We start from the raw sequence: 26,666 nt of genomic DNA on the forward strand, positions 1-26,666 counted from the left end.
GTTACATCAAGTTCAATGAACAAATAAAACGTGAGTTCGGATCATTTGTTCTAGAAAATCTCTATTTTAATTGACGTTCTGGTACTTTCAGATTTAGGACTACACCGCTCGTAAATGTGTTGCACCATCGCTGTCCCGACAGACTGGTTGAGCTTCTTCCTACAGTGTATGCAAAGATGGGTTTTGTTAATTTTGTTAATAAAGTAGTTCCTACTGGTGCTTGTAATTGTGTGTAGCAAGAGTCTTTAAACCCAGTGTGATCAGAGCCCTCCCCAGGAAACCAATCCAGCAATCTGACCAGGACACACTCTGCATGTGTGACAGGGCTCCGCTGTGAAGTGCTTGTACTTCTTACCCGTAGGGTTAGCGGGTCAGCTCTTCGTCTTTCTTGTGGGCGCTTCACTGAGTCCTGCTGCCTGTGATACAGTCCATGGTAACAATGACTCCGCGGGCTCACACTGCATGATGAGACTGGATTGTGTTTTCTGTTCCCGGGCTCTTCTCCAGGCGCACTGTCTTGTGGTGCAGTAATTGGAGTCTGAAGCCTGTGCTAATGAGGATATCATGATGGATTGTATTGTCGCTACTGTAGTACAATTAGCTTTCAGTTAACTAAACACAGCCGTGGTGCGCTTTTTGCACGTGTTCAGTATCATGCTGATCCAGCGCACACTTCAAACACGTGGCTGTTCTTCACTTGACACCTGTGCACTTGTTCACTCCTGCACGGTTTGTCTAGCATCTTTGGCTCGCACTTCTGTATAAAATAAATGATTATGTAGCGAATTGTTGCTGCTGCCTAGTTTCACAGTGTTCAGTGTACGGATCACGTGCATGCCTACGATTCGGCCCTACAATACCCGCTGGACGCTGTTTAAGATGCAGGCACTGTTACTTGATATCCCACACAGATAGAGGTGAGCAGACAGGTCATTAAAACCCAGCACACGATGCACATAGAACTGGTTAAGTTTGCTGTACACTGTGAAACGCGCGCCACCTCGATTAACCCCTGCCGGTGCTGCATGTTCTGCCAGCGTGCTACACTACACGATGTTATGTGTTCACTGCGCAGCTTGTTGTGTCTCGACAGTCTCGGCTGCAGTGGGACTCTTTCACAGATACGTAGTTTACTGAACTGTTTAACGTCCTGAACAAATTGTTTGGAACCACGTGACTCGTCCAAAGAGGTGCGCTGTCCCCTCCTTGTCTCCTAATCAAGAGCACGGTCCCCAGTGCCACTGAGTCCCCAGTGCCACTGAGTCCCCGGTGCCACCTCGCAGATAAAGGGTTCTCTTTGAAAGGCGTGACAAACTCTGTCCATCACTTCTGTGCTATGGACTGTCATCACATCTTACAATTCAGCACTGGTTTGTTCAGCTTGGCATTTCTATAATAATGATTCACCATGTCTGCCTGTGCTGGATCCTGGTTGCGCTGTGCTTTTACAGGGTATTACAGCAATTTGCTTTTTTTTTTCATGATATTGCACAGTAAACTTTCAGAAGTGCAAGGGAATGTCTCTCTGTTAACAGTGACAGCTTCTCCCTAGCAGTAATGGAAGCGAGAAGCAGCTAGCTGAACCGATGATGAATTATACACGACCCATTCATCTGTATTCAGTGTACAGACATTCCAAAAACAGGCGTGCTTAAATTAAACAGACCCGCCCCCTCATGCTTCAGGAATCCCCAGCAGTGTTGAATAATAATACCTGCTGTCGATGACATCACAACAGTCAGCTGTCAGCAAGCAGCTTACGGGTTTGCAGATCAGTGTTCACAACAGATTCCAAACCTGGACGCATCTGGCGAGGGCGCAACAGTTAAAAATAAACGGAATTATGAAATAGTTATTATTATCCTAAAGTCCTTATAGTAGGTGCATTATTTATTACAAAATAAATGTTTAGATAACAAATGTATAAATTAAACACAGGTTTCATATAAAGATGATCCTCCACTGTTGCTCACGTGGAAGGTAATATTATTTGTTCATTTTGAGGTGACGTATTCTTGTTTTGGAGTAGTCCTGACACCTGCTGGCAGAGCAGGGTCGGTGCCCCTGTCAGTTTATCAGGTGCTGGAATATTGTAACGGCTGGTAGCTGCACAGCGTAAGGGGTGTAAGGGAATTACTCTACCATATTGATCCACCATACAGAATTATTTTACAGTTTCAATGATTACTCCATAAAAGTATGCCTTTAAAAAAATGAAATGAAGATAAGCATAACACAGTGAAAGCATGGTAAAGCACAGGCACGATGGTAAAGTATATTACAAAACATGACAGACCACGGGAAAATATGCTAAAATAGGGCAAGGTCAAAACTGCAGTGCAAATTTCCCATGGTACACTTTGATAAGGGTTGTATCAGAGAGCAAAGCCTTTTCGTTTTGTAATGTCCTGTGATGTGAGCAGAGGGGATGAGAGACTGCAGAGGAGAGGATCCCTTAATTGAATCCAGAGGCACCATGATACCGCAGAACACACAGCAGGGAATAGGAGACAGTGCTGTACCACACAACACACAGCAGGGAACAGGAGACAGTGCTGTACCACACAACACACAGCAGGGAACAGGAGACAGTGCTGTACCACACAACACACAGCAGGGAACAGGAGACAGTGCTGTACCACACAACACACAGCAGGGAACAGGAGACAGTGCTGTACCACACAACACACAGCAGGGAACAGGAGACAGTGCTGTACCACACAACACACAGCAGGGAACAGGAGACAGTGCTGTACCACACAACACACAGCAGGGAACAGGAGACAGTGCTGTACCACACAACACACAGCAGGGAACAGGAGACAGTGCTGTACCACACAACACACAGCAGGGAACAGGAGACAGTGCTGTACCACACAACACACAGCAGGGAACAGGAGACAGTGCTGTACCACACAACACACAGCAGGGAACAGGAGACAGTGCTGTACCACACAACACACAGCAGGGAACAGGAGACAGTGCTGTACCACACAACACACAGCAGGGAACAGGAGACAGTGCTGTACCACACAACACACAGCAGGGAACAGGAGACAGTGCTGTACCACACAACACACAGCAGGGAACAGGAGACAGTGCTGTACCACACAACACACAGCAGGGAACAGGAGACAGTGCTGTACCACACAACACACAGCAGGGAACAGGAGACAGTGCTGTACCACACAACACACAGCAGGGAACAGGAGACAGTGCTGTACCACACAACACACAGCAGGGAACAGGAGACAGTGCTGTACCACACAACACACAGCAGGGAATAGGACTGATTACTGAGTGGAAATGGAAATTCTCGCAGCCAGAGGTTTTCATGCAGGTGGGTACAGTATATGAAGGATGTAAATGACACATCTTGAGGAGTTCTAATACATTTGCAAAGTGCAATGGGGCTGGTCCTGCACACAGCACGCAACGAACTGGCTGGCTTGAATCGATTTATAGTCCTTTAGCTGATTAGCCAAGGTCTTGGCTTCCTCAGTAACAGGAAGCAGGTTCAACGTTCATCTATAGTAGCCACTCATTTATATTGAAATGTCCCTTTGTGCATGTTGCTCACTCATTTATATTGAAATGTCCCTTTGTGCATGTCGCTCACTCATTTCTACTGAAATGTCCCTTTGTGCATGTCGCTCACTCATTTCTATTGAAATGTCCCTTTGTGCATGTTGCTCACTCATTTATATTGAAATGTCCCTTTGTGCATGTTGCTCACTCATTTATATTGAAATGTCCCTTTGTGCATGTTGCTCACTCATTTCTACTGAAATGTCCCTTTGTGCATGTCGCTCACTCATTTCTATTGAAATGTCCCTTTGTGCATGTTGCTCACTCATTTATATTGAAATGTCCCTTTGTGCATGTTGCTCACTCATTTCTACTGAAATGTCCCTTTGTGCACGTCGCTCACTCATTTCTATTGAAATGTCCCTTTGTGCACGTTGCTCACTCATTTATATTGAAATGTCCCTTTGTGCATGTCGCTCACTCATTTCTACTGAAATGTCCCTTTGTGCACGTCGCTCACTCATTTCTATTGAAATGTCTCTTTGTGGACGTTGCTCACTCATTTATATTGAAATGTCCCTTTGTGCATGTCGCTCACTCATTTCTATTGAAATGTCCCTTTGTGCACGCCGCTTACTCATTTCTATTGAAATGTCCCTTTGTGCATGTCGCTCACTCATTTCTATTGAAATGTCCCTTTGTGCACGCCGCTTACTCATTTCTATTGAAATGTCCCTTTGTGCATGTCGCTCACTCATTTCTATTGAAATGTCCCTTTGTGCATGTCGCTCACTCATTTCTATTGAAATGTCCCTTTGTGCATGTTGCTCACTCATTTATATTGAAATGTCCCTTTGTGCATGTTGCTCACTCATTTATATTGAAATGTCCCTTTGTGCATGTCGCTCACTCATTTCTACTGAAATGTCCCTTTGTGCATGTCGCTCACTCATTTCTATTGAAATGTCCCTTTGTGCATGTTGCTCACTCATTTATATTGAAATGTCCCTTTGTGCATGTTGCTCACTCATTTATATTGAAATGTCCCTTTGTGCATGTTGCTCACTCATTTCTACTGAAATGTCCCTTTGTGCATGTCGCTCACTCATTTCTATTGAAATGTCCCTTTGTGCATGTTGCTCACTCATTTATATTGAAATGTCCCTTTGTGCATGTTGCTCACTCATTTATATTGAAATGTCCCTTTGTGCATGTCGCTCACTCATTTCTACTGAAATGTCCCTTTGTGCACGTCGCTCACTCATTTCTATTGAAATGTCTCTTTGTGGACGTTGCTCACTCATTTCTATTGAAATGTCCCTTTGTGCATGTCGCTCACTCATTTCTATTGAAATGTCCCTTTGTGCACGTCGCTCACTCATTTCTATTGAAATGTCCCTTTGTGCACGTCGCTTGCTGTGCTGAAGCGACACCAGCTGTTGGCATCCCATCATACTCATAGTTTCTTTAAATTGAATAAACGAGAGATGCCCTCTGGTGGCCTACTACAGTATCAACACTATTTACAGAACAGACTTTTGTCCTGTCGTTTGCAGTCTTTAAAAAATCATTAATAACCATCAATCCTTTTGAATGGTTAAATTTTGCTGCTGTGACTTGTGCTAACTTTGTAACTCTTTCACTGTTTACAGACTATGCTTTACTTTCAGCACAGATTAGGGGCGGAGCTCTTAGTTAAATATGCTCATTAAGTGATGTTCAGCACACACAGGCATTGCTGACACCCAGTGGCTGTTGAAAGACTGCAGAGTGCAGAACAGTGCATGTTCGGGTGTTCCGACTGAGTTGGTTTGGAACACGATGCCTCTTATGAACATTCTCATTGAGTCGGTTTGGAACACGATGCCTCTCATGAACATTCTCATTGAGTTGGTTTGGAACACGATGCCTCTCATGAACATTCTCATTGAGTCGTTTTGGAACACGATGCCTCTCATGAACATTCTCATTGAGTCGTTTTGGAACACGATGCCTCTCATGAACATTCTCATTGAGTCGGTTTGGAACACGATGCCTCTCATGAACATTCTCATTGAGTCGGTTTGGAACACGATGCCTCTCATGAACATTCTCATTGAGTCGTTTTGGAACACGATGCCTCTCATGAACATTCTCATTGAGTCGGTTTGGAACACGATGCCTCTCATGAACATTCTCATTGAGTCGGTTTGGAACACGATGCCTCTCATGAACATTCTCATTGAGTCGGTTTGGAACACGATGCCTCTCATGAACATTCTCATTGAGTCGTTTTGGAACACGATGCCTCTCATGAACATTCTCATTGAGTCGGTTTGGAACACGATGCCTCTCATGAACATTCTCATTGAGTTGGTTTGGAACATGATGCCTCTCCCTTGCACATTCTCATTGAGTCAGTTTGGATTTTGTTCACCATAAAACAGCCTAATTCAGTATATATATTTTATGTTTTTCATGCAACATATCAAAATATACCAACCAAATATACACAGTGTTTAAGTACCAATTGATTTCATTCTGCAGATCTGCACTGTTTAATGCGACTGATTTCATTCTGCAGATCTGCACTGTTTAATGCGACTGATTTCATTCTGCAGATCTGCACTGTTTAATGCGACTGATTTCATTCTGCAGATCTGCACTGTTTAATGCGACTGATTTCATTCTGCAGATCTGCACTGTTTAATGCGACTGATTTCATTCTGCAGATCTGCACTGTTTAATGCGACTGATTTCATTCTGCAGATCTGCACTGTTTAATGCGACTGATTTCATTCTGCAGATCTGCACTGTTTAATGCGACTGATTTCATTCTGCGCCCAGACGACGGGAAAGCGCTCCGAACGACGCGTGAAAGAACCGCGCCGGAGACGCGGTCGCGAATAACCTCATGCGCATCCGTGCGGCGAGGGCTAAAACGCTACGGCGGAGAGAATCCGGCGGGCCGAGCGTGCGGGCCGCCAACGGCGCCGGTAGCGCGGGGCGACGCGCGACTGATTTCATTCTGCAGATCTGCACTGTTTAATGCGACTGATTTCATTCTGCAGATCTGCACTGTTTAATGCGACTGATTTCATTCTGCAGATCTGCACTGTTTAATGCGACTGATTTCATTCTGCAGATCTGCACTGTTTAATATGACTGATTTCATTCTGCAGATCTGCAGAGTTTTCTGTTATTCTCAGCTAAACTGCACTCCTCCCTGCAAATCCACGCGAGATCAGAATCAGAAGCGATTGAGCCACTTACAAGCAATCTTAATTCTTGAATTATTTTATATTTCATATGTAGTTGTAGTGGGTTTATTGTCCACTATCCAAAGAAACTCAGGATTCAGGTTTATTATCAGCTCTAGATGTTTTAATCAATGTATACAAGGGAAGAGTCTACAAGAGACTGTTGTAGAAAGAGTGGTTACATTACATTGTATACAGAGTGTTACAAGACAGGGCGTGTCTCTAGCTGGAATGTCACAGAACTTACTGATCAGGCCTTTTGTTCATTACATGTGGTTCCAGCTGTGCTGGAGCCTAGCAGAACTAATTGTCTTGGGCAGCTCTTTCCTGGGGCCAGGGTGTAAATCCTTTGATCTGATGGGGTGTCGACTATGGTGTAACATCTCTCCTGTCTCAGGCTATCCTCTGTTATCACAGCACAAGATAGAATCAGAACAGAGACAGTCTCAGAGTTATCAAAGTTGGTGTCCTGGGGATGGGGGAGCACTGCTGCAGCTGATGCAATCACTGCTTGCTACAGTCTCAAAGGCACCTCGCATTCAATTAAATGTATATAAAAATAAAAGGTACACATGTATCATACAGAATATAATTTTCCTCTTCATAGTCAAATGAAATCAACAGCTCACGTCTATATGTAATTTTAATAATAATACAAACACATGCACAGAAGAAGCTCCTTGATGCACGTGCTGTACAATAGAGACGTGGGGAATGACATCGAGAGCATGCAGCCAGTATGCACCATGAACACAGTTCAAGCACCATGCACACAGTTCAAGCACCATGCACACAGTTTAAGCACCATGCACACAGTTTAAACACCATGCACACAGTTTAAGCACCATGCACACAGTTTAAACACCATGCACACAGTTCAAGCACCATGCACACAGTTCAAGCACCATGCACACAGTTTAAGCACCATGCACACAGTTTAAACACCATGCACACAGTTCAAGCACCATGCACTCAGTTTAAGCATCATGCACACAGTTCAAGCACCATGCACACAGTTTAAGCATCATGCACACAGTTTATGCATCATGCACTCAGTTTAAGCATCATGCACACAGTTTAAGCATCATGCACACAGTTTATGCATCTTGCACTCAGTTTAAGCATCATGCACACAGTTTAAGCATCATGCACACAGTTTAAGCACCATGCACACAGTTTAAACACCATGCACACAATTCAAGCACCATGCACACAGTTTAAGCATCATGCACACAGTTCAAGCACCATGCACACAGTTTATGCATCATGCACTCAGTTTAAGCATCATGCACACAGTTTAAGCATCATGCACACAGTTTAAGCATCATGCACACAGTTTAAGCACCATGCACACAGTTTAAGCACCATGCACACAGTTTATGCATCATGCACTCAGTTTAAGCACCATGCACACAGTTCAAGCACCATGCACACAGTTTATGCATCATGCACTCAGTTTAAGCACGATGCACACAGTTTAAGCACCATGCACACAGTTTAAGCACCATGTTGGATGGTATATCAACTCAACTGGTCAACTCTTCAAAACGAACTGGAATCCGTTTTGTCTATAGCGTGTCCCTTACAACTGCCCAGACCTGTATCCTCTCCTCTTATTAGTGTCGTTCTGTTTTCAATATGCACAGCGCTCAGAGGCATCGTTTTAGAAGTCTAAGCGCATTGCTGTGGAGTATTTGATTGTAATAGGTGTGATTTCCACGCGGATGGATGTTCCACAGTGGATGTGTAGCAGAGGTATTTCACCAGCACACAAACCGCAGTGTAAAGCTGAGGAGGTGCCTGTCCTGAGTCCTGGCTGAGTGCCCAGAGGAATCTTCTTGGAACACATGCCAGAGAATAACAACGCAACATCACAAGTTCACTCAGCGGAGCACGGCGTCAGTGAGGTAATGCAGCGAGGTTAATACAGGGGATGTGAAACAGGGTTATTTAAGGTAATGTGAGGTGCTGTTATATAAGGGGGTGTGTCGTGGATACACTGGCCTGCCCTGCACCCAGCTCAGTTTCTTAGAACTACATCTAAATCATCTCAGCAGATCAGACCCACGTCAATGCCATCTGTATCATACAGGCTGATACATTAGCAAGAGGAGCGCGGTTAAGATTCTCACATTTCAGATCTTGTGATGCTGTGAGAATTGGCATTGTAAGTGTTGCAGTGATTACCATGAGCTGCAATGACATGCAGGAGAAGCAGTAATTGCATTAGGATATACTAAAGCGTTCGAAGTTTTAAAACATTTCTAAACAATACGAACACAAATATAGGGCCAGATCCTCAGCTATTTACTCCAAACCATTAATAGCGTGATTTTATTTTTCAGAGAGCGAGAAACCTGCAAACAATGTTACGAGAGTAGAAATAAACCCCTCAGGCATTTCACTGAGGTGCTTCTGAGGAGTCCAAGGGGTTTATTATTCATTTCAGAAATGCAGATAGGCTTTTTATTTATTTCAGAAACAAGTTGGATCATTTGGAGTAAATAGCTTTGGGAATCCAGGCCACAGTGTTCATTTTTAGGGACCTTGTTCCAAAAGTGGGGTTCCTTATAATCTGATGGTGCGCCTCTGTTTTTAATCAACGATGCATATTGCTTAGTTTTGGGGAGACTCACCAGAAGACGAATTTTAATGTCAGCCGATTCCCTGAAAGGTGGTTTTAGCTGTGGAGACACAAGCTGGTTTCCTCCTTTGTAATCTGCAGCTCATTATGTCAGTCTATGAGTCAAATAATCATGCTTGTGCCACGTACAGGAATTCCGTTCTTTAAAACAGAGCATGTGTGCCTCAGCTTCACTTTGCAGATATATCTCTGTGGACATTTGTATTGCAACAGATGTGTGCATATGTACATGTACTGAAGATAAACTCAATAAAGCAACAATGCTAATTCAGTCACATATACTGTAGATTTTTAACAAACATTCATTTTATGAGAATACTTGCTCCCACACACTCCATGTTCTAGAGGGCTCCTGTCAAAGTGTAAGTAACACTCCATGTTCTACAGGGCTCCTGTCAAAGTGTAAGTAACACTCCATGTTCTACAGGGCTCCTGTCAAAGTGTAAGTAACACTCCGTGTTCTACAGGGCTCCTGTCAAAGTGTAAGTAACACTCCATGTTCTACAGGGCTCCTGTCAAAGTGTAAGTAACACTCCATGTTCTAGAGGGCTCCTGTCAAAGTGTAAGTAACACTCCATGTTCTAGAGGGCTCCTGTCAAAGTGTAAGTAACACTCCATGTTCTAGAGGGCTCCTGTCAAAGTGTAAGTAACACTCCATGTTCTAGAGGGCTCCTGTCAAAGTGTAAGTAACACTCCATGTTCTACAGGGCTCCTGTCAAAGTGTAAGTAACACTCCATGTTCTAGAGGGCTCCTGTCAAAGTGTAAGTAACACTCCATGTTCTACAGGGCTCCTGTCAAAGTGTAAGTAACACTCCATGTTCTAGAGGGCTCCTGTCAAAGTGTAAGTAACACTCCATGTTCTACAGGGCTCCTGTCAAAGTGTAAGTAACACTCCATGTTCTAGAGGGCTCCTGTCAAAGTGTAAGTAGCATTCTTTTTAATAACAAATTAAAATCTAATTCCTTAAATCAATGCACTGGTTATTCTCTGCTCAGTCCATGATTTGAAAGCTGTCTGCCTGCAGTGCAGTATTTATTGCAATATGCATTGATTTAAAGGTTATTGCAACGGTAGATTTGTTGATATAAAACATCAGCGTGTTTCCAGATGGCCTTCAGCTGAATATGCAGAAAAGTGCTCCAGATATTGTGTAGTTCAAGAGTGCTTTTGTGAGGGGAAATGGATGCTTGTCAGTTAAGCTCTAAAGATAAAGTGGATATCCCTACTGTAAGATAACGTGGAGATCCCTGCTGTAAGATAACGTGGAGATCCCTGCTGTAAGATAACGTGGAGATCCCTGCTGTAAGATAACGTGGAGATCCCTGCTGTAAGATAACGTGGAGATCCCTGCTGTAAGATAACGTGGAGATCCCTGCTGTAAGATAACGTGGAGATCCCTGCTGTAAGATAACGTGGAGATCCCTGCTGTAAGATAACGTGGAGATCCCTGCTGTAAGATAACGTGGAGATCCCTGCTGTAAGACAACGTGGAGATCCCTGCTGTAAGATAACGTGGAGATCCCTGCTGTAAGATAACGTGGAGATCCCTGCTGTAAGATAACGTGGAGATCCCTGCTGTAAGATAACGTGGAGATCCCTGCTGTAAGACAACGTGGAGATCCCTGCTGTAAGATAACGTGGAGATCCCTGCTGTAAGATAACGTGGAGATCCCTGCTGTAAGACAACGTGGAGATCCCTGCTGTAAGACAACGTGGAGATCCCTGCTGTAAGATAACGTGGAGATCCCTGCTGTAAGACAACGTGGAGATCCCTGCTGTAAGATAACGTGGAGATCCCTGCTGTAAGATAACGTGGAGATCCCTGCTGTAAGATAACGTGGAGATCCCTGCTGTAAGATAACGTGGAGATCCCTGCTGTAAGATAACGTGGAGATCCCTGCTGTAAGATAACGTGGAGATCCCTGCTGTAAGACAACGTGGAGATCCCTGCTGTAAGATAACGTGGAGATCCCTGCTGTAAGATAACGTGGAGATCCCTGCTGTAAGACAACGTGGAGATCCCTGCTGTAAGATAACGTGGAGATCCCTGCTGTAAGACAACGTGGAGATCCCTGCTGTAAGACAACGTGGAGATCCCTGCTGTAAGATAACGTGGAGATCCCTGCTGTAAGATAACGTGGAGATCCCTGCTGTAAGACAACGTGGAGATCCCTGCTGTAAGACAACGTGGAGATCCCTGCTGTAAGATAACGTGGAGATCCCTGCTGTAAGATAACGTGGAGATCCCTGCTGTAAGACAACGTGGAGATCCCTGCTGTAAGACAACGTGGAGATCCCTGCTGTAAGATAACGTGGAGATCCCTGCTGTAAGATAACGTGGAGATCCCTGCTGTAAGACAACGTGGAGATCCCTGCTGTAAGACAACGTGGAGATCCCTGCTGTAAGATAACGTGGAGATCCCTGCTGTAAGACAACGTGGAGATCCCTGCTGTAAGACAACGTGGAGATCCCTGCTGTAAGATAACGTGGAGATCCCTGCTGTAAGATAACGTGGAGATCCCTGCTGTAAGACAACGTGGAGATCCCTGCTGTAAGACAACGTGGAGATCCCTGCTGTAAGATAACGTGGAGATCCCTGCTGTAAGATAACGTGGAGATCCCTGCTGTAAGATAACGTGGAGATCCCTGCTGTAAGATAACGTGGAGATCCCTGCTGTAAGATAACGTGGAGATCCCTGCTGTAAGATAACGTGGAGATCCCTGCTGTAAGACAACGTGGAGATCCCTGCTGTAAGACAACGTGGAGATCCCTGCTGTAAGATAACGTGGAGATCCCTGCTGTAAGACAACGTGGAGATCCCTGCTGTAAGATAACGTGGAGATCCCTGCTGTAAGATAACGTGGAGATCCCTGCTGTAAGACAACGTGGAGATCCCTGCTGTAAGACAACGTGGAGATCCCTGCTGTAAGATAACGTGGAGATCCCTGCTGTAAGATAACGTGGAGATCCCTGCTGTAAGATAACGTGGAGATCCCTGCTGTAAGATAACGTGGAGATCCCTGCTGTAAGACAACGTGGAGATCCCTGCTGTAAGATAACGTGGAGATCCCTGCTGTAAGATAACGTGGAGATCCCTGCTGTAAGATAACGTGGAGATCCCTGCTGCATGTTTAACTCCTCATTCACACGTGAACTCCCTGGCCTCGTGGAAGCGCTTGACTGGACTGATCACCTGCCGGATTGTTGTGATCAGAATGCTGGGAATGAGGTGTTCTATGTTGAATCTTTAAGGCTTTGTTTTGGAGCAATAATAATAATAATAATAATAATAATAATAATAATAATAATAATAATACAAGCGAGGAATCTGTATGAATGATTTTCATTTAGAGTCGTATTATTGTTTCACAATTTGATCACTGACACTAGTTCACAGAATTGTCACAGTGACAGTAAGTTGCACATGGACTATACTTTGCTGTCTAGGAGTCCTTCACTAATTCACTGGGTTCAGCATTTCACCTGTGAGCCTCGGTGCAGCACAGAGCTGCTGGCTGATGGAGTAGATCTGCAAGGTACAGACTGGACTTGCTGTTCACATAGTTGTAGGCTCCCTAGCAAGCGCTGATACTATCAGTCAACCTGTTCAATCCAGCAATATGCTTTACAGATCATAATAATTAGCTCTAGCATGACATGTGTTTCGTTTGAATGTGTTTAAAAATAAACCATAAGGTATTTGGACGTGAGTGGAGAATCCCAATACTGAGAATTATTTGATTGCAGAAAAAAAGTCTCTTTTTTGTTTGATGCTCAGCAAGAAATCTGCTTTCCAAAAACCAGTGAGGAACAAAATAACAATATTGAGCTAAAAGCAAAAAACAACATCTCCAGTGCAGACTGTTTTCAGGACCCCCCCCCCCCCCACCTGTCACGGGGCCACCCCACAAATTGTGACCGTCACGTCAACAACAGTCCTGTGACAGGCTGTTTCAGGACGTTTTTTTTGTGCATCCTGCAAAAAACAACAGCTCCAGTGCAGACTGTTTCAGACCCCCCCAGGACCCCCCCCCCCCCCACTGCAGTGTCACGTCTAACACAGCTCCAAGTGGGACTGGGGGGGTAACGCCCCCCACCCCATTTGCCGCCCTGCAAAAAACAACAGCACTCCAGGTCCCACCCCCCCCCCCCCACACCCCGCAGGACCCCCCCCCCCCCCCCCCCCCCCCCCCCTCCCCCCCCCCCCCCCCCCCCCCCCCCCCCCCCCCCCTCCCCCCCCCCCCCCCCCCCGCCCCCCCCCCCCCCCCCCCCCCCCCCCCCCCCCCCCCCCATGGTTGGACGTTTTTTTGTGTCGAGGTCACGAAAAAGAAACAGCCCGACAAAGTCCCGGTGGGGGGGGGGGCAACCCTGCAAAAAACACACAGCTCCAGTTTTTTGTGTCGAGAGTCCCACGTCCTGACAAAGTTGCACCCTGCAAAAAACAACAGCTCCAGTGCAGGCTTTTTCAGGACCCCCCCCCCCCCCCTGTTTCAGGACCCATCCCTGTGGCACCCTTGCAAAAAACAACAGCTGGTGTCAGGTGCAGGCTGTCCTTTCAGGACGTTTGACGTTTTTGTTTCGGGTCACCCGCAAAAAACAACAGCTCCATGGGGGCTGTTTTTCAGGGACCCGTTTTTTTTGTTGTCCCGAAAAAACAACAGCTCCCTGCAGGCTGTTTGCACCCCCCCCCCCCCCCCCTGTTTCGGGACCCCCCCCCCCCCCCCCCCCCTCCCCACCCTGCAAAAAACAACAGCTACAGTGCAGACTGTTTCAGGAACCCCCCTCCCATTGCACTGAGCAAAAAACAACAGCTCCAATGCAGACTGTTTCAGGACCCATCCCCCTGCCATTTGCACTGAGTCAAAATGTCACGGTCTGACAAAGTCCAGACTGTTTTCAGGAACCGTGTGACCCGTCCCATTGTCGAGGTCACGTCCGACACAGCTCCTGAATGGGAGACTGTAACGTGACTCGTTTTTTTGTTGTCGAGGTCACGTCTGACAAAGTCCTGGGGGGGGGGTGGGTAACGTGACTCGTTTTTTTGTTTCGAGGTACGAACAAAGTCCTTGGTAGGGGCACGTGGGACGTTTTTTTTTTTTTTGTTTCGAGTTCAGGTCACGTCTACAAAGAGCTGGGTAGGGGGTAACTGGGCGTTGGACGATTGCTGGGTACACGTCCGAAACAACCCTGCGTTGTAAACAATGTTAAGGGGTGGGGGGTGGAGTTTAGGTTGTTCAGCTCCAGAGCAGACTGTTTCAGGAACCCCCCTCCCATTGCACTGAGCAAAAAACAACAGCTCCAATGCAGACTGTTTCAGGACCCATCCCCATTGCACCCTGCAAAAAACAACAACTCCAGTGCAGATTGTTTCAAGAACCCTCACAGACTGATTAGATTTCCTCTTTGCTGTTTTTGTAATTGGATTCTCAGAGCTCTTAGCTTTGTGTTTTGTAGTTCATACAATTTGCCAGCAGCCACTCATGACTTCTTGCAGCTCTTGTTGTGCAAATGAGAGATCGTGGAGCTGGTGCTGGCAACAATTGCTTTGTCAGCTGCTTTCAGCAGCGCACGCCGCTTGTTGCTTGGTTACCTGGGTACTGATGACCCATCGGATGCCAGCTGCTGTTCTACTCCATATCCATCTACTGCGTGACATTTCACATGAAGTGGGTCTAATTACTGTGCATTTACATAATAGCGATTTACAAAATAACTACAATGTTATTATGCATAGTTACAATGCACTTCATGTTGAAATCTTTTTGCATGATATATCTAAGTGTACAATTGTATCAGAAGAGAGTTAGGGTCAGGGTTAGGGTTAGGGTTAGAGTTAGGGTTAGGGTTAGAGTTATGGTTGGGGTAAGAGTTAGGGTTAGGGTTAGGGTGGGGGTTAGAGTTATGGTTGGGGTTAGAATTAGGGTTAGGGTTAGGGTTAGAGTTATGGTTGGGGTAAGAGTTAGGGTTACGGTTATGGTTGGGGTTAGAGTTATGGTTGGGGTTAGAATTAGGGTTAGGGTTATGATTAGGGTTAGAGTTATGGTTGGGGTTAGAGTTAGGGTTAGGGTTAGGGTTAGGGTTAATACACAGTAATAAGAGACACTCAATGGAAAGTGTTCCCTGATTTTACATGACTATGTTGTCTTGCAGACCAGACAGCAATGTAATGATTCAGTGGGCCAAAGTTGCTCCTGGAGTCAAGCAGAATGTTATCGAGGCTGTTCCTAATATTAGAGGTTTAACTGACCTCTATAGCTTTGTAAAGGACGAAGGGTTGTTGTGAAGTGTGATCACGTGGGCTGGCAGCGCTGTGCAGTCATGCACCACAAAGATTTCTCTATTTATGTGTTGGGAGCTTTTTAAATTGATGTCCCCAGCAATTAATGGCTGCGGATGTGTAGAAACTGGACCCAGCTATAATTAAAGTTGATACAGTAAACGTGGGAATGCACATTCACATGATAGAGACTGGAACTAAACGATCAGGATCTCCTATATCCTATGAAAAGAAAGCTGCTAATGTCTCGTACAGCATGAGACAATTTTATTTGAAGTTCACAAAGTAATGGTGAAATTTTGCAGACATGAATCCGGCCCCGTGGATAGTATCGAGGCGAAATAGAAGCTTTGTGACTAGGAAGCTCAACGGAAGCTGTCTGGTTTCAAGATGACCATTCAGAAAAGCTTGACAAGAAAGAGCCGCGGGACCCCAATTGGCACAGGCAGAGGAAGATCGTCATTTCAGCTAAACAGCATGAATACTAATAATGGAGAGTTTCAAAACTCGTTTCTAATCACAACATAACCTGCATATCCGCACTGATTTTCATGTACTGAGAGCTTTCCTCTCTGAACGTACAGGAGAGGCTCTGTCTCCTTATCAAATGGAGGTTCTTCAATTCAGCCAGCAAATGAACTGCATGGGTTGTAATGGGGAACACTGCTTACTGTACAAGAGAAAGAGTCATTCATACTGAGAGATGGTACTGAGTGCTCCATGCCAGGACAATGCCAAAGACAATGACTGTACACCTACAAGGAGCTTTTCAAAATGAATTATTATTATTAATTATTTAATTATATTATTATTATTCATTATTAATGAATTATATATTGGTGCTGACGGGCTCAACGTGGGCTTGGTAGCCTGGATTTTTTAAAAGAATATTCGAGTATTGTTTAATTTTAAATCAGCTGGAAAACCAAATGTGTAATTCGTAAAATATTGCTGTAACATGGATATAGTGGGAGTAAAATAAAGAAATGATCTATTAAAGAAAGAGGAGAATCACTCCTCTGTGCACTGAATGGGTGCTATTAAAGGAGACACGCTGTTCTGAGCACTAGAATGGGTGCTATTAAAGGAGACACGCTGTTCTGAGCACTGAATGGGCGCTATTAGAACATAAGAAAGTTTACAAACGAGAGGAGGCCATTCGGCCCATCTTGCTCGTTTGGTTGTTAGTAGCTTATTGATCCCAAAATCTCATCAAGCAGCTTCTTGAAGGATCCCAGGGTGTCAGCTTCAACAACACTACTGGGGAGTTGATTCCAGACCCTCACAATTCTCTGTGTAAAAAAGTGTCTCCTATTTTCTGTTCTGAATGCCCCTTTTTCTAAACTCCATTTCTGACCCCTGGTCCTTGTTTCTTTTTTCAGGCTGAAAAAGTCCCTTGGGTCGACACTGTCAATACCTTTTAGAATTTTTAGGTCGCCACATAGTCTTCTTTGTTCAAGACTGAACAGATTCAATTCTTTTAGCCTGTCTGCATATGACATGCCTTTTAAGCCCGGAATAATTCTGGTCGCTCTTCTTTGCACTCTTTCTAGAGCAGCAAGGAGACACGCTGTTCTGAGCACTAGAATGGGTGCTATTAAAGGAGACACGCTGTTCTGAGCACTAGAATGGGTGCTATTAAAGGAGACACGCTGTTCTGAGCACTAGAATGGGCGCTATTAAAGGAGACACGCTGTTCTGAGCACTAGAATGGGCGCTATTAAAGGAGACACGCTGTTCTGAGCACTAGAATGGGTGCTATTAAAGGAGACACGCTGTTCTGAGCACTAGAATGGGCGCTATTAAAGGAGACACGCTGTTCTGAGCACTAGAATGGGCGCTATTAAAGGAGACACGCTGTTCTGAGCACTGAATGGGTGCTATTAAAGGAGACACGCTGTTCTGAGCACTGAATGGGTGCTATTAAAGGAGACACGCTGTTCTGAGCACTGAATGGGCGCTATTAGAACATAAGAAAGTTTACAAACGAGAGGAGGCCATTCGGCCCATCTTGCTCGTTTGGTTGTTAGTAGCTTATTGATCCCAAAATCTCATCAAGCAGCTTCTTGAAGGATCCCAGGGTGTCAGCTTCAACAACACTACTGGGGAGTTGATTCCAGACCCTCACAATTCTCTGTGTAAAAAAGTGTCTCCTATTTTCTGTTCTGAATGCCCCTTTTTCTAAACTCCATTTCTGACCCCTGGTCCTTGTTTCTTTTTTCAGGCTGAAAAAGTCCCTTGGGTCGACACTGTCAATACCTTTTAGAATTTTGAATGCTTGAATTAGGTCGCCACGTAGTCTTCTTTGTTCAAGACTGAACAGATTCAATTCTTTTAGCCTGTCTGCATATGACATGCCTTTTAAGCCCGGAATAATTCTGGTCGCTCTTCTTTGCACTCTTTCTAGAGCAGCAAGGAGACACGCTGTTCTGAGCACTAGAATGGGTGCTATTAAAGGAGACACGCTGTTCTGAGCACTAGAATGGGTGCTATTAAAGGAGACACGCTGTTCTGAGCACTAGAATGGGCGCTATTAAAGGAGACACGCTGTTCTGAGCACTAGAATGGGCGCTATTAAAGGAGACACGCTGTTCTGAGCACTAGAATGGGCGCTATTAAAGGAGACACGCTGTTCTGAGCACTAGAATGGGTGCTATTAAAGGAGACACGCTGTTCTGAGCACTAGAATGGGCGCTATTAAAGGAGACACGCTGTTCTGAGCACTAGAATGGGCGCTATTAAAGGAGACACGCTGTTCTGAGCACTAGAATGGGTGCTATTAAAGGAGACACGCTGTTCTGAGCACTGAATGGGTGCTATTAAAGGAGACACGCTGTTCTGAGCACTAGAATGGGTGCTATTAAAGGAGACACGCTGTTCTGAGCACTAGAATGGGCGCTATTAAAGGAGACACGCTGTTCTGAGCACTAGAATGGGCGCTATTAAAGGAGACACGCTGTTCTGAGCACTGAATGGGCGCTGTTAGACTGGAGTAAACGCGTTGAAAACGTGGCCCTGATTCTGTTCACTGTTGAACTTGTTTGGTACGGGACCCTGGTACTCGTGTTCTGATTTGCACTACGAAACATGTGGATCAAATCATTTAAAGAAATGCATGGGGACAAGACAAGCAAATTCTAAATGCAAAACATTTAAACTTACACATGCAGACGCATTAGAATAATAAGAGAAACTGCAAGAAGTCATCCTGATGTGTACAAAACACCTTTTTGCTATCTGTTGACAGGAGGATGAATGTAATTTTCCAATTTTTAAAGAAGATACACAGATAGCGATCTGAAAATGTGAGCTACTTGTGTCATCGGCTTCTTGTTCTCCCATAAACAACCTGCCCTGTAGACACGCAAACGCATTGAGAAGTCAATGAGTGTGCACGAGAAGCTGCAAATAAACACATACAGATTTTAACCTGTTATAAGCCTAGTTCATATACAAAACTTACAAAGCAAACCTGACAGTTTGAGGCATTTAGGATATAATGAAACACGACTTGAAAGTGAAGCAAATAAATGAATAGTCATGAAGTCGATATGTTTAACCAACGTGCATTCCCCAGCAGTGTGGGAGCAAAAAGCAGCATTTATTATTATTATTATTATTATTATTATTATTATTATTATTATTATTATTATTATTATTATTATTATTAATTATTATATACCACAGCAACAAACAGAACGTGTGCAGGATTTCACACGCGAAGACAGTGTCGCTGTTGGCGAGGTGCTGTAATGCGTGGAGTTTCTGTTCAAACCCCCCGCTCTGGCATTATTTTGCCAATACAATAATTTTTCACAAAAATAAAAATACATCACAGGTACTGAACTAAAAGCGACCACATTTAGAAAAGGTTATGTTTTAGCGCCAGCAGAACGGAGCTTGTATTCACCACAATGGTGTCCCGGCCTAATACGCACCCGGCTAACTTTCACCCCCATGCAGCCTGTTCTTATTCGCACCCCGTAGTGACAATTGAACATCAGGCGGGAGCATCGGGCTGTGACAGCGGCCACACTGTCCACTGTCAACCCGGCGCATCATGCTACTGTAACAGCGCCTGAAATATCTTCAGGAATAACATTGCACAGAAAATGAAGACGCAATGTATTTGATGATAATACATAGCAATTTTGGTCATTTATGATATGGTCATGCAATTATTTATCGGTGGCAAACTAACGGAACCCTGACATGCTGTGGTAGCCTATAGAGAAAGACATCACCGTTATCCAAATGGAACAAATGAGACAAGCGCTTGAATCTACAGCCAGGCGCGTTTCCGAAAATGCAGTAGCGTCTGTGAATAATAATAATAATAATAATAATAATAATAATAATAATAATAATAATAATAATAATAATAATCTTTATTTTTAATATAGCGCCTTTCACAATAAAATTGCCGCACAGCTTCACATGAATAAAAACATTGACAAATTAATACAAGAATGCAAGAAAAGCCATAAAAACTACAGAAACACACAGAACAGTAAAACAAGGCAGAGAATAAAAGGAACATCCTTTCAGCATATAAACGCTCCATTAGAAGAGTGTGTTTTTATTCTTGTTTTAAAAGCAGTGGAGCTTGGCTCTTCCCTTACAGAGCTGGGCTGATCATTCCAGTGCTTTGGGTTATAACTGAATGTGGTAGCACATGTTTTTTTTCTTTTTTGTTTGTTTGTTTTGCTTGTTTTATTTTTGTTTGTTTTGTAATTTGTGGGACAGTAACAACCTGGCATTCTGTGATGTGAGTGGGGTCTAGGAATATATGGGATTAAAAGACCATTTAAATACGATGGTGCAAGGCTATTCAATGCTTTAGAAGTTTAAAAAAATAACACCTTCAAATCTATCCCGAATGGGACCGGAAGCCAGTGCAGAGATGCTAGCACAGGAGTAATGTGATCTCGCGTCCAAGTCCCGGTTCAGATTCTAGCTGCAGCATTTTGTACAAGTTGTAGCTGAGCTATAACATGGCTATGAATACCAGAGAATAGGGCATTACAGTAATCAATTCTAGAAGATACAAAAGCAGGTATCAATCTCTCAGTATCTGAGGGGGAAAGAATACTTCTCAGTTTGCCGATATTTCTTAGATGATAAAAATAAATAATATTCCTGATGTGTGTCTCAAAAGAAAGATTTGGGTCGAATGACAGAGTACCTGTGCTAACTGTAACCTCGCTATTAGAACATGTGAATGGAGATGTGCTAACTGTAACCTCTCTATTTAATTAGAACACGTGAATGGAGATGTGCAAACTGTAACCTCGCTATTTAATTAGAACATGTGAATGGAGATGTGCTAACTGTAACCTCGCTATTAGAACATGTGAATGGAGATGTGCTAACTGTAACCTCGCTATTAGAACATGTGAATGGAGATGTGCTAACTGTAACCTCGCTATTAGAACATGTGAATGGAGATGTGCTAACTGTAACCTCGCTATTAGAACATGTGAATGGAGATGTGCTAACTGTAACCTCGCTATTTAATTAGAACACGTGAATGGAGATGTGCTAACTGTAACCTCGCTATTTAATTAGAACACGTGAATGGAGATGTGCTAACTGTAACCTCGCTATTAGAACATGTGAATGGAGATGTGCTAACTGTAACCTCTCTATTTAATTAGAACATGTGAATGGAGATGTGCTAACTGTAACCTCGCTATTAGAACATGTGAATGGAGATGTGCTAACTGTAACCTCGCTATTTAATTAGAACACGTGAATGGAGATGTGCTAACTGTAACCTCGCTATTTAATTAGAACACGTGAATGGAGATGTGCTAACTGTAACCTCTCTATTTAATTAGAACATGTGAATGGAGATGTGCTAACTGTAACCTCGCTATTAGAACATGTGAATGGAGATGTGCTAACTGTAACCTCGCTATTTAATTAGAACACGTGAATGGAGATGTGCTAACTGTAACCTCGCTATTAGAACATGTGAATGGAGATGTGCTAACTGTAACCTCTCTATTTAATTAGAACATGTGAATGGAGATGTGCTAACTGTAACCTCGCTATTAGAACATGTGAATGGAGATGTGCTAACTGTAACCTCGCTATTTAATTAGAACACGTGAATGGAGATGTGCTAACTGTAACCTCGCTATTTAATTAGAACACGTGAATGGAGATGTGCTAACTGTAACCTCTCTATTTAATTAGAACATGTGAATGGAGATGTGCTAACTGTAACCTCGCTATTAGAACATGTGAATGGAGATGTGCTAACTGTAACCTCGCTATTTAATTAGAACACGTGAATGGAGATGTGCTAACTGTAACCTCGCTATTTAATTAGAACACGTGAATGGAGATGTGCTAACTGTAACCTCTCTATTTAATTAGAACATGTGAATGGAGATGTGCTAACTGTAACCTCGCTATTAGAACATGTGAATGGAGATGTGCTAACTGTAACCTCTCTATTTAATTAGAACATGTGAATGGAGATGTGCTAACTGTAACCTCGCTATTAGAACATGTGAATGGAGATGTGCTAACTGTAACCTCGCTATTTAATTAGAACACGTGAATGGAGATGTGCTAACTGTAACCTCGCTATTTAATTAGAACACGTGAATGGAGATGTGCTACCTGTAACCTCGCTATTAGAACATGTGACTTTTCCAAAATGTGTGTCATTCCCAATACAGTACACCTGGGATACTACAAGTGTGCTTCTTTTTAATGTGATTCAATAGAGACTTTTTATGTAAACATGTAACCCCCCCCCCAGTAGAGAAGTCTGTATTAACTATATCTGGGACCCCCCCCCCCCCCCCCATAGGGAGCTATAGCCTGTAAGTAACTATACCACCCCCCACCCCCCCATAGGGACTATAGCCTGTATGTAACTATAGACCCCCCCCCCATAGGGAGCTATAGCCTGTAAGTAACTATACCACCCCCCCCCCCCTATCGGAGCGATAGCCTGTATGTGGGGGGTAGACCCCCCACCCCCCCATAGGACATACATTGATATGGGGGGGGGTATCCCTCGACTATCGGACATTCATTGATATGGGGGGGGTAGCCTGGGGTACTATCCCTCGATACACCCCCCATAGGGAGCTATAGCCTGTATGTAACTATAGACCCTCCCACCCCCCCATAGGGAGCTATAGCCTGGGGGGGTACCCCCCCGATATCGGACATTCATTGATATAGCCTGTATGGGGGGGGACCCCCCCCCCTCCATAGGGACTATAGCCTGTAAGTCTGTGGGGGTGGGGGGTATCCCCTCGATATCGGACATAGGGAGCTATAGCCTGTAAGTAACTGTGGGGGGTATCCCTCCCATCGGACCCCCATAGGGAGCTATAGCCTGTATGTACTATAGACCCCCCATTGATATGGGGAGCTATCCCTGTATCGGACATACACTATAGCCCCCCCCCATAGGGAGCTATAGCCTGTATGTAACTATAGACCCCCCGCCCATAGGGACTATAGCCTGTATGTAACCACCCCCCCCCCCCCCCCCCCCCCCCCAGGAAGCTATGAGACTGTATGCGTCCACCATTGTTCAGAAGATTGTTTCTTTATTGAACCTAAAGGTCTCTAGAATACCCAGGAACCCCTGTTTCAAATGACGCGCACAATGATCCCTGTTATAACATTTACAGTGCATTCATTTTAATACCCAATTCACACCTATTTAAAACCCATCTGATTATCGAACAGGATTTAAACGCCAATGCTAATAATGACTTTTGCGCAAAGTGCTGTGTGTGGATTGTGCACACAAGCTACGCTCTGCAAAAGCACCATTTTAAACAAGAAGCTTCAGTTTACATTGTCAGAGAAGGAATGTTTTGTCTTTTTTTTGTGCGTAAAACAGAACAGCTTTCCCAATGAGTCGTATCACTAGTGCAGGGGTTGTGCTGAACCCAATCCTATCCAGGACAGGGCGCCAGCAAAACAGAAGCAACAACAGTACAACGTTATGATTGAGAATTGACACACATAATCGAATAATGCAAAATAAAATTGCAGTTTTTGATTTCGCAACCGCTGCCTAGTCCTGCGCTTGGTTAGTGGGAGCCGATGAAGCCTGGCTACTGAATGCGACGCTTGGAGTAGTTCCAGATGAAGATCCAGTATCTTGGAGAGCTCTCGTATGATAAACAGCAACAGCACGTGTGCCCCGTTCTATTCCTGGAAGCTTTGCGCAGGCGTTCTAGAACTAGTAATAACCAATGGAAGAAGATCACACACGCTGCACATACAATCTTTAGTTTTATTATAAAAGGTTCTCTTGAATAAAAAAAAGTATGTATAATTTACAAAACATATAATTTCGACTTTTTTTGTTTTGTTTTGTTTTGTTGATCATCTGGGCAATCCCTCATCACTGGGTGTTCCAGTATCAGAATACATCAGCACCGGGTTTCTGGTGTAAAACCATTTCAAAACCGAGCTTCACAAGAATACTGGAGCACCAAGCAGGGCCAGCGCTCCTATTGAGGCAAACACGCTTCTGAACAGCATGAAAACAGAATAGAAACACAACCATGGCATAGTTTATAACTCCACGTTTACAAAATGTTCAAAGAACCAGTAACACTATTGAAGGTACTGCGGTGAGGCTGGAATAAAACGCCGAGCATTCTTCAATTATTACATGCAACGGACATCATTATCAACACAAAGTACATACCCAACCCCAACGCGTTTCTCCAGAGTCCAGTGAAGTATAATACTTGTTTACTGCAACAACAACAGCACGCACATTGCAGGGACGCGATGGTTCACATCAGCTTTAACACTTGAAATGATTCTGTCTGCTTCATTGTGCTGTAAAGAAGACCACATACACATCGTTATAAACGAGCGGTTCAATAATAAGCACCATCATTACACGTGGATAACGACAGCTGTGGAGTCCTGGAGGCTGTTTCTGTAGTGAGCCAGCCATTCCCTCAGTTCCGATATCCTGTAACCTTCTGGCCCCCTGCCTCCCTGGTAGACAATGCTCTCGTCCTGTAGTATGTACAGTCTCTCGAAGTATGCTCCGTACGCATTATTGGATGGATTGTCCATAGTGTCTGCTACAACAAGGCATTCGGGGACCTGCTGGTTCATCACCCGGGCGGCTTCCAGTCTGTCCTGCAGACACCTGTGCTTGGAGATTTGGAAAGGGGCGTCGGAGCTCACCCAGCCGTCCGAGGGGTGCGCTTCTTCGATGTACACCAGGAGAGAGTCCGCGATGTCAGCGTATTGGCTGACGACCCGCTGGAACGCCTTCAGCCGCGTCATAAACGGGGGTCAGGTGCAGCTCCCGAAGTTCAGGATAAGGGGTCTTTTCCCCTTGGCGTAGTCCAGAATGCGCCGCTTCCGCTCCCCTCCGAGCTGCACAACTTCAGTGTTCGGGGCGAGGTAGCCCACGTGAGCCGTTTTGAAAAAGTCCAGTTTCTGGCCGTGCCATACAGCCTTCAGCGACTCCCAGGTAAACATACGATTGGAATCGGACACGCAGAGAGGTGGGTCATCGGGGCTCGCTTCTTGTTCCCTCATTTTCTGCAAGACCCTCTTCCTTATGCAAAGGAAATCCAGCAGCCACAGCACCAGGACTGCCACGAGAAAGCGAGGCAGCAGTATCAGGCAGGCAGCTACATTTTTCAGCGCATTGATTGTGTGCACACCGGCTGATTGTTGCATCGCTGCCAAAGTCTCTCTTCATCGGACCAGGTTTAAACTCCGGTCGGTCACTCTTCTCATCTGCTCTGATAGTCTGTGTTTAAGTTCTCTTTTTATAGGCCTAGCCAAAGATTTGAATGAAAAATACCCCGCCTCCAAACCCCGGGACGCCTCCTCACATCAAGGGGATTACCTTCCATCAACTCCTGCCTTCAACATATTATCAACAGTGAACCAGCAAAGGGAACTTTCCACGCACGACCGGGGAGGGACAGTGACAGGGACGGACAACGCGACACGATCTCAGTGTTTCGTCTCTAGAACGGGCACACAACGTAAAACAAAAGAATCATTCCACAAGCAAATACAATCGGACCAGCATTGAAATGAACAGCAATCAAACACCGGTCTGTTAAGAGACACCGGTATACCAGTAAAACGCACACTACTTCTTATAGACTGTGCATAGGCCACTATCCGGAAAATGTAAATGCAACACTTGTTTACAATTTGGAACTGTTTCTGCAGAGCTGCGTAAAGACATGCAGGTTCAGGTGCTGGTTAGCATTACCCATCAGAACAAAATACATATTCTAAAAAAAGGGATTCTGAGCCACCTGGGGGGGGGGGGGGGGGGGGGAATTGGGAGTCACCAATCTCTGGTAAAGAAACCTCGTAATGATAATGCCGTTTTATTAATAAAATCAAGAGTTATATATTAAATAATAATACAAAGAGTAAACACCAACAAAACTGTTAAAATATTAACCGGCTGTTCCGTTCTTCACGCAGCAGCCCCTTGCTCGCAGCATGATTCTATGCGCTGAGCTGGATGCACGGAGCAGGGAGATGTTAAGAGCTGCAGGTGTTCCGTTCTTCACGCAGCAGCCCCTTGCTCGCAGCATGATTCTATGCGCAGAGCTGGATGCACGGAGCAGGGAGATGTTAAGAGCTGCAGGTGTTCCGTTCTTCACGCAGCAGCCCCTTGCTCGCAGCGTGGTTCTGTGCGCTGAGCTGGATGCACGGAGCAGGGAGATGTTAAGCGCTGCAGGTGTTCCGTTCTTCACGCAGCAGCCCCTTGCTCGCAGCATGATTCTGTGCGCAGAGCTGGATGCACGGAGCAGGGAGATGTTAAGAGCTGCAGGTGTTCCGTTCTTCACGCAGCAGCCCCTTGCTCGCAGCATGATTCTGTGCGCAGAGCTGGATGCACGGAGCAGGGAGATGTTAAGAGCTGCAGGTGTTCCGTTCTTCACGCAGCAGCCCCTTGCTCGCAGCATGATTCTGTGCGCAGAGCTGG

At 44.8% G+C, this 26,666-nt stretch overlaps 1 protein-coding gene across 1 annotated transcript; it reads right to left on the bottom strand.

Annotated features, from left to right (window-relative positions):
- Positions 1 to 23,288: 23,288 nt before the first annotated feature.
- Positions 23,289 to 25,479, bottom strand: LOC121324276 (thyroxine 5-deiodinase-like). Its single transcript, XM_041265989.1, has 2 exons — positions 24,390 to 25,479; positions 23,289 to 23,915 (listed from the first exon to the last, which is right to left on the bottom strand). Exon 1 carries the CDS (start codon positions 25,388 to 25,390, stop codon positions 24,587 to 24,589), a length of 804 nt encoding a protein of 267 aa, XP_041121923.1. The 5' UTR covers positions 25,391 to 25,479; the 3' UTR covers positions 23,289 to 23,915; positions 24,390 to 24,586.
- Between the last annotated feature and the right edge of the window lie 1,187 nt (positions 25,480 to 26,666).

Source organism: Polyodon spathula, chromosome 12, assembly GCF_017654505.1.
Source record: "Polyodon spathula isolate WHYD16114869_AA chromosome 12, ASM1765450v1, whole genome shotgun sequence".
Taxonomy (NCBI): Eukaryota; Metazoa; Chordata; class Actinopteri; order Acipenseriformes; family Polyodontidae; genus Polyodon; species Polyodon spathula.